Source organism: Tubulanus polymorphus, chromosome 5, assembly GCF_964204645.1.
Source record: "Tubulanus polymorphus chromosome 5, tnTubPoly1.2, whole genome shotgun sequence".
Taxonomy (NCBI): Eukaryota; Metazoa; Nemertea; class Palaeonemertea; order Tubulaniformes; family Tubulanidae; genus Tubulanus; species Tubulanus polymorphus.
In genome coordinates this window covers 3409677-3421610 of record NC_134029.1, presented here as the reverse complement: position 1 = coordinate 3421610, position 11934 = coordinate 3409677, and the positions used below count along the sequence as shown (strand labels likewise).

Below are 11934 nucleotides of genomic sequence, written 5' to 3'. Positions count from 1 at the left end.
AAGAAATAAATCTTAGTTACATGAATTTATTTTAACCATATCATCACCAGTACAATTTATGTACAAGTGCCAATTCTAAATCTGGATATTTATCAAAACAAACAAAAATGTCCAAACAACCTCCCTCTGAGCATCACTGAGAAGATACTAGGTTCAAGCTATTAAACATTACTCGCATGATGAATTCAGTACAAGTTTTATTTTCGATATTCGTAAAACCTACTTGTACAGAGAGCGATGTGACGCAGAATACTTTTTTTTAAATTTTGTCGAAACGATAGGGCCGTACACAGCACAGGTCGTTTAACAGCAAATCAACCGATTTTCAACATATACATACTCAAGAAGCGCTGAATTTCTTAAGTGTGAATGAAAGAACATAGTCAAAAAATAAATAAAGAGTTCATGTTTATCTCTGGTTGTTGTTAGTATCAATTATAATTTATCCTCAAATTTATCGAGAGGGGGTATTCCTTCGCTGAGTCCTTTACGTGATCGAGTTATTTTGACTATATTGGCTGCGTGACTGCTGAACTCGAAGGGGTCACCTGGTAACACATCCCAGTGATCTAACACACATTGTGAGAAAGCCTTGCCACCCGTTCGTGCCCTCAATTGCGCTGTCAAACCTGAAAACATAGACAAAAATTGCTTCGTAAACCATAGTGCCAAGAAATGATGATTTATAACAGAAAGCATTTAAGGCAAAAATCTGGGCTGAAGAGTCTCACCCAAGGGCATATCCCCACCCAAGGGCAAATTTTGAAGACAAGGGACTGCTTTTCTTTAAAGACTGGTCATTAGTGCTTAATTTGGCTATAGAGCATTATGGTCTTAGACGGGTCTTGAATATGGATTTAAGCTTAAGATGTTCCCATTGAAAACATCAAGTAACCAAGTCCAATAGCATTAATCCAACAAGCGGCCTGTCGGCTAACATAGCTCTGCTATGTTATGTTTACTTCATCATTCATTCTTCATTTATCTAATTGCCCCATTTCTAAAGGTACACCAAGAAGGATTAGTAACAAATCATAGAAATATAGGTTTTCCCAATAGAGCAGCCCAAGCCATCGAAATCCCAAAACAAGGGGTCTATATCATTTTAGTCTTTCACCCAGATAGAACATCAAGCGAAAATTGAGAAGAGATCTAGCCACAGATCATTGGTACCAAGTTTTATATCGATCTGACTGTAGGACTAGTAGCGATTCATAGAAATATGGGCCCCAGCCCGTAGGGCACCCCTGGGGGTCAAACCAAAAAATGGCTCAATATTGTTGTAGGTCTTACCCCATACTCATTTTGGAAATGATCCAATAAGAACTTTAGGACTAGTAGCGATTTAAAGTAAAAGTTGACGAACAGACGGATGGACGACGACGGCTCATCCCCAAACCCATCAGCTCCGCCGACCTTCCGTCACCGCGGAGCTATATGTTGAGTTTTGATGTTGCTGTGAACTTCAATCCGGAGGTGAACTCGTCATTACCAGTCTATAAAAGTGGGACCCGAAGATTATAAGTGAACTTACCGAAAGATTCATTTACGGGCAAGTACCACTTGGTGATCTTCGTTGAACCCGGAGCATCGAGGTTACTGTGAGCAATACTGGTACCTCGTCGGGCGTCGATAACTGGGTAAATACCACCAGCCGCTGCCAGTGGACACTGGATCTCTACCAGGTAGATCGGTTCCATCAGTCTCGGAACACCGGTCAGTTGACACGCGTAACATACTCGTCTCGCCGTCTGAATAATCTGACCACCACCTCTGTGAATAGCATCGGCGTGAAGAGTGACGTCTTTTATATCGAAACGTACGCCGCGCATATTCTCTTCGCACAACACGCCCTGAAAACAAACAAGTGTATTATAAATCCCTTTTCAGATCTTTCATCTTCAGATGTTTGATCTATATTACAGTAACTTCGCCTAAACAGTCACATTCAAGGACAAAGGGTCCGAGTCAAGGAAATTTTGAAGACAATTTCGCTTTTGGTGGGCCAGACAACTTTTATTATGTACTGTCACTTTCATGGTCTACGTCTTCTCGGTAATTGCCCAATTGCACCAATTCAGATATAATCCAGGAACAAGTCAATGTATGATGCTGTGGAACAGGAATAAACATCAAGATATTCAGCTCCCATATGCCACAAAGACAGAGCCAAATGAGAATAAACTCAAATGGATGTCAACATCATGTATTGGAAAGAATCTTAACCTCTGCAGGACGTTTACCATGTGTGAAATCAGATATAATTCTATGGTCGATCATTTTGTTCAGAAACACAAAATTATTTTCATCATATAGCACTCATCTACAAGGTAGAAATATTCAACTGGTCAGACTTTATGTACGCACCTCTTTTGAAGCCCACTGGAAGCCAGCAACAACACTGTCCTTGATTTCATTCAAGAATTGCACACCCTTAGTGGCGTCAACGACGACGTTGGGACCATTACCGTCGGGTCCGAAACACCAGATCTTACGCGCTTCGCCCATGTCCCACTTGTAATCATCAGCCAATTTACGACCACGAGTTTTAGGGTCCTGTCTCGGATTGATGTTTTCCTGCAAAAACAGACATTGATGTCAGTAATTCAATGACAAAACAACAGATCAGGGGGTCAGTTCCATAGCCGTGAGTTGATACTTGTGTCAACTTACAACTATAGAACCGACCGCAGCCCTGCTTTCGAGACTAGTGTACTCGCGTTACTGACCTATTACTCACTAATGGCCAGAAGGGGTTTTAGAGAGGCAACACCCTTAATGAAGTGATTTAATATGAAAATAGCACATCGCACCTGAAGCTTTGCTACTTCGGCAGCCCGAATGTCTAAGAACGAATAAGTTCTCTCAAATCCTGGCATATAGAGAACACTGACTGCTTACCCGATCAATATCTATTGACAATTCCTTTGGCATAGGTTTACATTGGAAGAAAAGACGGTTATGTTTGTTAGACGACTTTGACAAACACACGCGTGACTCTTCGGTAACTGTTTCTCTGTACGAGACAAACGGATCGGACTTCTTAATCGGAATACACGCGAGATCTTCTTCCAAAACCTTCAGACAAATTTCAAGATGCAATTCACTAGCACCAGCGACGACCTTCTCAGATGTGTTAGAATCTGTAGTAACCTGTCGGATTGAATTTGCCGTAAATCGTTATTGTAATTTAAACAATGAATTTCAAATATCTCGGAACATAAATAAATGATATCATTATGTAACTTGCATGGTCTACGTCTTCTCAATAATTGCCACCAAGTGACTATGAGAAAGCTATGGAATATACAAGTTCTCGCTCGCACCAGTTCAAACTGGGAACAAGTTAATGTACGATGCCGTGGAACGGGAAATAACACCATAATATTCGCCTCCCTTACGCAAAAAAAAAGACAGAGCCAAATGAGAGTAAACTAAAAATGGATATCAACATTGATGTAATTACTCATACCGGTATGCCTCGAAAAGATTCAATGGGCGGCCAATTCCCGCCAAAAATCAGTGTTTCATCTGCTTGTCTGTACTTCAATGAAATGTCATAGTCTACCGCCAAATTCACCAAGAACCTTAGTGTCTGGCGTACCACAGTCCACAGGTGGTACACGGGATCCTAGAGCAATGTAGATCACTGTGGAGACAGCCACACAGCCAGGACTGGGTTTACTGCCAAAATGTCTAAGTATAATATGTCAAATCGTATAATGTCGGCTAATTGACAACTGTACAGATGATATATTTGTCATATTTTTCCTGCTTTGCGATATTTTCTAAGTTTTAACGAAAAAAAAAAAAAATAGAATACAGTAGTCTTACATTATTCTTCATTTTCTTTGCAAAAGCTACTTCCCTCAGGAATATTTTAAATGTACCAGTACAATTTTTGAGGTAATAGAAATACTGTCATTTTTAACGAATTTTCACTCACTTCTGCTGTTATTAGAAAACTAACAAGGAATCTAATTCATCAAGTTCCTCATTTGATCCTCGTAATGACTGATTAAAAAAGAACTCGGGAACTAACAGGGATGAATCGGATGTGATTATAGGGTTCGGTCTGTATTTTGAATAGAAGAACTGAAATGCACAATTAGATTAATTAATTAATTCTGTACAGCAGTCTCTGGACGAGTAGTAATATTTTGCAAAAGAAATTCATTGCATATAAATCGTATTCTGTGAAAATAAATCAATCAATCAATTCTGACCATTGTGCATGCCTGTTTTTCCGCAGTATTTACTTTCTATTGGGGTAGCGCATGCGTGTTTCAGTACATCGGTATCAGGGACTGGTTATCGGTCTTTTCAAACTGACTGCAGATGCCGCTAGGTGGCACCGAATTTGATAGGCAACCAGTCTATCGGGAACACGCAGTTAGACTGGTTCTATCTAAATCCAATCAGTCTGTAATTGAATATAATGACCATGGTCTCTAATAGAAAAAACCTTCAACCAGCCTATTAACACGCAGTCCTACTACCTCTGACCTTGAAAATATTGCGATGCTGAAAAAATACCTCGAATATAATATCCCAACAGTATCGCCCTCCTAGTGTCAATTAGCCGACATTACGCAATTTGACGTTACACTTCGACATTTTGGAGGTATACTATATGTCCTTTCATCAAAGTACTGACAAATAGACAAAACGCTGAATTTTAGTGGGATATGGCCGCCCATATGCGTCATACCTGCACTAAAAGATCAGATTTAGCCAGTTGTTTCAAACCTTCAATCAGCTGCTGAAGATGAGACGGATTTTTAGGCTCGACGGCGACTCGCACGACAGGACTAACACTGAACTTCATAACCTTCAATTTGTACGCGTGTTCGAACGTTGAAATAGTACCGGTCTTGACAAGGTATTGATCAACACCGACGAGGCCACAAATATTACCACACGGTACGTCATCAATCGGTTCAACCAGTTGACCCATCATCAACACTGTCCTGTTTTAATTGTAACACTAATAAAATAAATTTGTTAGAACAAAATAATGTGGGATTTCAACCAATGCCGCGGCAAAAATCGCAGCTCAAAATCTGTAACTTGTAACCAATATGGAATATACACCAGTTCAGTTATAAACCGAAACAAGTAAATATATGAATCACTTAATTTCAGTTGATCCCATCAAGTTTGCCTATAACTGTGTGGCCACTTTCAACCCATTTACAAATCACGAGAGTTTTTCATGTGATACTGCATAAAATTTGCTGAGTGAATCAAGAGAAATTTATAGGTTTAAAATGTAACATTTCATTTTTCATTGAATTCTTTCTGATAAAGAAAAATAAGTTATGTCCAATTCCCTGGGTTTTCCCTGTCTGGATTTTTCTGATTCTCTGAGTTTTCCAGGTCAGTGGCGACCCTGTACGAGATGAATTACCTCTGAATACTCTTACAGTACAGATCATCCTTTATGCCGACCGTGTAGTTGGGACCCATGATGCGAACTTTCTGTCCGGAGGCAACCGTTCCAGAGAACACACGACCGAACGCGTAGAATCGACCTTTATCAAATGCCGGTACCATCTTTGACACGTACATCATCAACGGACCGTCAACATTACACTCTTTAATGGCGATCGCAGCCTCGTCGTCGTGAGGTCCTTCGTACAACAGTTCCATACGATATTTCTGAGCGGTGATCGGCGATGGAAGATGCATACAGATCATCTCCAGTAGAGTTTCACCAGCAGGAAGCCATTTCTGCATAATGCGCTTCGCCAATTTATTATCGTCGAGTTCTTTATCATCTGGAATCAATGTCACCCCTAATTTCTCAATTAATTTGTAGACCGTTTCACGTTGCTCATTTTTGACCGTGTCAAACAGCTAAAAATAGAAGCGAAATTTTTTTCTTAAGATACACTGGTTACCATCATAAAATGCACAGAGCATAAAATGTCAGATAATTTTCAATAGTTTCAGACTGACGTGCTGTTTTCAATAAGAGAAATTCAGCTGTCGATGTCTGTTGACGATGTCCTCAGAATTGGGAGATGACGAACAAAACACAGTTGATTTGTATGGATGGGAACTGAACTCTTTTATTCAATAGCCATTGTTTTCATAAACAATGCCACACACTACTACATAATGACGACTTCCAGTTGTAATGAATACTCACAGTAACTGTTTACGTCTAATACATCAACAATGTCATCATATACTTCACTAGCTTTTTATGAACAGTAAGCCTCGCCAAATTTGGAACAAAAACAATTTTACTAATCAAATTTTCAATCAAATAAGGCCAAAAAAAATATACGTGTGGATACAGTCGCCTGTCAGAATTAAAGAAATTACCGTTGAGTCATTTTACTTTATTGGCTTTTTCATAATCGAAAATTCCAAAAATAATTTTCCTACCTACACAAATAACAAATGCAGGGGATATTTTGTCTTAGCCTAAGAAACCATTAAAAAAATTTGAAAGTCACAGGTCAGGTTGATGAATTCACATTTTCATAGTATTCAACACTTTTCTCATCAAATGTCTTAGATTAAGTCTTTCAAGTTTGGCAAAGTTTACTGTTAAGCTGACAGTAAAAATATATATATATATATATATATATATATATATATATATATATATATATATATATATATATATATATATATATATATATATATATATATATATATATATATATATATATATATATATATATATATATATATATATATATATATATATATATATATATATATATATATTTTTTAATTTTATATATATATATATATACATTACCTTGTTAATCGCATTGAGAATGAACTCACAGAATCCTCTCATTCCTGGTCCATCATCAGCCGTCGGTTTCTTCACGTTCCATTTCTTTGACTTGTAGTAATACCAGTTATCACCCCACAGATATTTCATCATAATTTCTACCGGAATTTTGAATTTAACCGAGTACATCTGGGCGAAGTTCCTCAAGGTGAAAGCCCACCCCTGCAGAGCAGAACCGAATCCAACTGTTCCGTTCATTGGGTTGACCTTATAGTGAGAAAATTCAATGCATATATTTTTATTCTGGAGCAAGTGAGGATCCAGGATCCAGTCATGGTGGTGCATTAGGTAAATTCCTGATCTCGTCTAAGATACTAACGCTCAAATGATCAGACTTTCTCATTTCAGAGATGTGATTTTCCCAATTTTTTACAAGGGTAGCTTGAAATATTGAATTGTCCTATGCATGCAATGTTGTGGGATAGCTGGTGACACCGAGGGTCGTCATTAGGCCATACTGCCCATTAGAGAGGATGTCTGGCACTAAATAACCTGATGAAAACCTACCATGATATCACCCATCGGGCCATCTTCCTCACAGCACATAGCAATAATGTCATTGACATTTTTGATACTGTTATGTAACACTTGGTACAAATCCTCGGTTGGTGGCGGGAACAAGTCTAACGCCTCATCCATCTTATTCATGAACAGTACAGGCTTAATACGTTCGGCAATAGCCTGACGCAGTACAGTCTCAGTCTGTACACATACACCTGAAATTATCAAAAACCGTACACTTTATCATACAAATTTAGCTGATTTTTAATCTGGGGATCAACCCATGGGCAGGGTGGTTTACCTTGAAAACTGGAGCTTGTTTTGCCAAGAGCATTGCCTATGAGAAATCTTTTTGATTTTAGAGTCCAATTAAGTTCTCTTATCTTATATCTAATCTTTTTCAAAAAATTATATTGTAGTCAAATAATGTAAAATACATACCTTCGTTTAGGGTTCATGTCTAAAATCTAGTAAGGTAGGTAGACAGGGAAAAAATCGTATTTTGAATAAAAACCAGTGTTTGAGTGGGGTTTTATTGACTGATCGAAAGATCTGTCTGATATGTTTTTCTACAATTTTTTCTCATGCTAATGCGTGAAAGATCAAGATAATTGATTGAAGCGTTTTCAAAAAATCCCTCGAAAACTTCAAAAATGTATAAAAAGTGCTGATTTCGACGAACATAAATAGCCGTGAGGCAGCCATCTTGAATCTGATCAGGCCAATTTTTGGGCTGAAGATGTGCTTAAGGTAGATACATGTATAAAATCATAGATCAAGACAATCCATTGAAGCATCTTCAAATCTTTCCACAATAACCAGAATTTGCAACGGACCAACAACTGATGGACGAAAAGTGAACGCTGGGACTTAAGTCCCAAGTGGGTTAAAAACCGCAATTTTACATAATTGGCTAAATACCAACTCCACAATCGCTAACTAAGGTAAACCAAAAATGTATTTCGAGTGTTCACCATAAGCAGGGATTTTGGGTGGACAACACTCATACTCATTCATTGGATCAATGTTGAACTGCTCATGAAAGCCTCTGTAAGTGGTTTGAGGGTTCTACAAAACGTGATTACAGTAAGTTTGCTGCATTTCACTTGCAGGCATTGATTTTGTACTATATCAACAGAGTAGCAGATTATTGAACAGAGGTTGGTCGTAAAGTGACAGGTGTGTCCACCCCTTTTTAAGACCTCAGGATCCAGTTCCACAGTCATGAGTTAGAGTAAGCTATCAGGTAAAGTAAGTTCATTGTAAAGTCAAATCTTAACTCAGATCTATGGAACTGAGTCTTGGTGGAGAACACAGCCATCTTACCTGTTAAATCGCCGGAGTCACTGTGCGTGTCTGATGAAATTCTTGTTATGTAATTATTAACCAACAAATCAGATGAAATTTACTCACCAGACACACAGTCTACAACAACGAGGGCACCGTCAGTTACACGCAGGGCAGCCGTTACTTCTGATGAGAAATCAACGTGACCGGGCGAATCGATCAGATTGATCAAGAATTGATTTCCGTCCGTTTTCTGCAGTTTAGCAACCTCGGATAAGACGATGTCGTCTACTTCGTAGAACATGGTATTAGGACTAGAAAATGACAAGAAGCACTTGAAAATTATACAGTTCCGCGCCTCTACCCAACGAGGTGCCATCAGCACTACACTAAATAGACAACTAAACACTGATTTATTCTCCATATACCATGGAATGGTTGGAGTGTAAATAAATTCTTATATTGACAATGAGTCCCAAGAACTTTATCTGAAAATTGATTTCAAAGAAAAATTGATTTTGAATTAAACCGAAATGTCATACTGCTGAATTTTACAAAGATTTGTTTTATAAAACTTTCAATTTCCCAAATTCTCAGCTCAACATTCAGTCATGTTGGTGAGATGCAGGGGCCAATTTTTGAGACTACTCACATCCCGAAGGGCACTTTCATGGATCCCTGGAACCACCGTTGAAAACCCACGGAAAGAATTGTATTCATGCCCTTAGTCCTTAGTTCTAAGTGGCCTAACACTTGCATCGAGTTATAGAAAAGGGGAATAGCCAGTATTACAGAAATGGTGTAATATTCACACTGATTTGATGGTAAAAGATCTTTCTTGTTCATCCTTGTGTTGAAGAGTGAAACGAGCATCTCCGGCCTCCGATGAAGAAATAAGCTCAATACCAGCTTTACTGATGAGCGAATTGGTCAGGGTTGATTTTCCGTGGTGGATGTGCGCAATAACCGACACGTTTCGCACATTGGCCTTGCGTTCCATTTGACCGCGGATTTCATCGATGGATTTTACGTTTTTCTTTGACTGCAACGACAAAACAAATCTATGAAGCAAAAATATTTTCATTTTCTTTAACCCCCTCTGAATGAAGTGTCATTAGACAAAATTGCCAAATAATCAGTCAATTTTTAATTACTTTTTCGATGTTCCTTCAAATTTATTTTCAAATTAATATTATCATTCCAATTTGTTGTAGTATCATTCATAGGCCTAATATGGACCAGGTACTGAAGGGCACATAAGCGTGAAAGGCACAAGTTATCACAGGGCACCCCAGCGTGGTGAGCGCCCCCCCCCAGAAAATTTTGAAATTTTGGTGTTCTCCAAGGCTATTTGATCAATAGCTATCATGAGGGAATAATTTCTTTACAAAATGAAAAGCAATGATTTCTATCCTAAAAAATTTCATGAGGGCACCTCAAAAAATCCAAAGTTCAAAAAATTTGTTCCATGATTTTGTGATGATTTGAAAAGGCCCTAATCAGGCCACAGGGGCTCGTATAATTAGAAAATATAGGATGTTTTGAACATTTTAAAACAGATTTCACGGAAATCCTTTGGATATTTTAGGAGTAGTGAATTCAAATCGAAGTGTATACGAGTTTCCACCCTTTTCTTTTTATAGGCCTATGTATAGTACCTTGGATATTGGATGATCTTAGCAACAGTTCACCCCCAAACTTCCAATACGACCCCCTTTCAATCAGGCATGGAAAATTTGTTCCGCTTTTCTCCAATTCAAGAGAAAGGAAAGATTTTTTGCAATCCTTCAAAACAGTGTAAAATTTCCGCTTTTCTCCAATTCAAGAGAAAGGAAAGATTTTTTGCAATCCTTCAAAACAGTGTAAAATGGATATAAAAACGACGATTTATCTGGACTGCACAGTTTCACTGGTCTTTAGGCTAAGACTAATTTGAGTTAAATGAGCTCAAAAGTTTTAAGAATATACCCAAAAAAACGATGTCAGTCAAGGAAAATAGACACGAGTCCCCCTGGTATGGTACTCCCCTGGATCGGCCCTTGCGCCTTGAATCTGTTAATAATCCATTGTCTTTACAAACACCGGTCAGACTTTTTTGTTTAATTCCTACAACTCTGATTACGTAAGCCCCTGAGATTCAAATATGAAGAATTAGTGTTCGATTCACCAAGAACCTTAGTGTCTGATGTACCACACTTCAAGGATCGTAGGGCGACGGAGATCACTGGGGCCACAGTTGCTCAAAAGTTGTTTAAAGATAACCGGCCGTTAAATACCATAGTACAGTACGGTAACAATGTAATTTCAATTGTCACCATATCAACTATCCACTGGTTAACTCTAACCAACTTTTGAGCAACTGGCTCAGGTGGATACGCCAGGGCTGGGTGAAGTATTCGATTAATAAGAACGCTACAAACTCACCATGTTTCTTCGTTTTCGATTCCGACTACCAAGTTACTACTGTTTGTTTGAAACTTTGTTCCCCCAGAGACTAACCCCTGGATTAACCTCCACAAGTAACATGACCACGGCCTTTTGAAGCGTTGCTCCATCCATTGTATTAAAGCACCCCGCATGAGGACTTTTCGTGTCAATAAGTGCTGTTTCCCCATGGTATTTATCCGTGAGCCGTGAACATAAGCCTACGAAACATGAGCCGTGGCTTTGACAGGCCCTAACGTTAGCCTACGCAATGCGCGGCCAAACATGTGCTGTATAAGCTTAGTGTCTCTTAGTCTTAATAGCGGCGTATATGTCTGGTTTACAAGCCTAGTTTTCACATATACCGCGCCACATTTGTCTTCCACGCGGCGGACACGCATCATTTCTGGTGCATTCCGAATCCGCAAGCGGCGCACTCGGTAAAAAAAAAGGTCGTCGGAGTATTTGGACAGTAACACTCTGTCTTGCTGGTATGTGTAAATAGCGTAGGTTTCATACCGCTCGACTTGAGTTGTGGACGATACAATCCTGCCGGTTGTCAAAGACCTTGCAGAGAAGCGTAGGTGTCTGTGGGGACCGACTGACAGCTGCAGGGCAATTATTACATTGCTTGAAAAAGCCGCCATTTTGTCTACGACTCGGTAGCGCGGAGAAATCACTTTGTAGACTGGTACCGGTCTCCCCTACGAGAACGTGATATGTTCGCGCGCATACACCGGTCAATCCTCACGCTTGTTCCCGAGGACTTGGATTTCCGAGACACCCCCTGTAACTCATAGTTTCCAACGCAGAATGATGGGATAATCGCAGACACACAGAAAGTAGGCAAATTTCACTGGGCCTCTCCTGAGCGTACACCAACTTCAAAACTTAGGCGAAAGTGA

At 39.2% G+C, this 11934-nt stretch overlaps 1 protein-coding gene across 1 annotated transcript; it reads right to left on the bottom strand.

Moving 5' to 3' along the window:
- Window positions 1-28: 28 nt before the first annotated feature.
- On the bottom strand, window positions 29-11205 carry LOC141905516 (translation elongation factor 2-like). The gene is made up of 11 exons (XM_074794392.1): window positions 11030-11205; window positions 9418-9647; window positions 8732-8919; window positions 7325-7533; window positions 6779-7024; window positions 5411-5859; window positions 4712-4970; window positions 2902-3153; window positions 2368-2577; window positions 1535-1853; window positions 29-629 (listed from the first exon to the last, which is right to left on the bottom strand). The coding sequence occupies exons 1-11, from the start codon at window positions 11030-11032 to the stop codon at window positions 436-438; spliced, it is 2559 nt and encodes an 852-aa protein (XP_074650493.1). The 5' UTR covers window positions 11033-11205; the 3' UTR covers window positions 29-435.
- Between the last annotated feature and the right edge of the window lie 729 nt (window positions 11206-11934).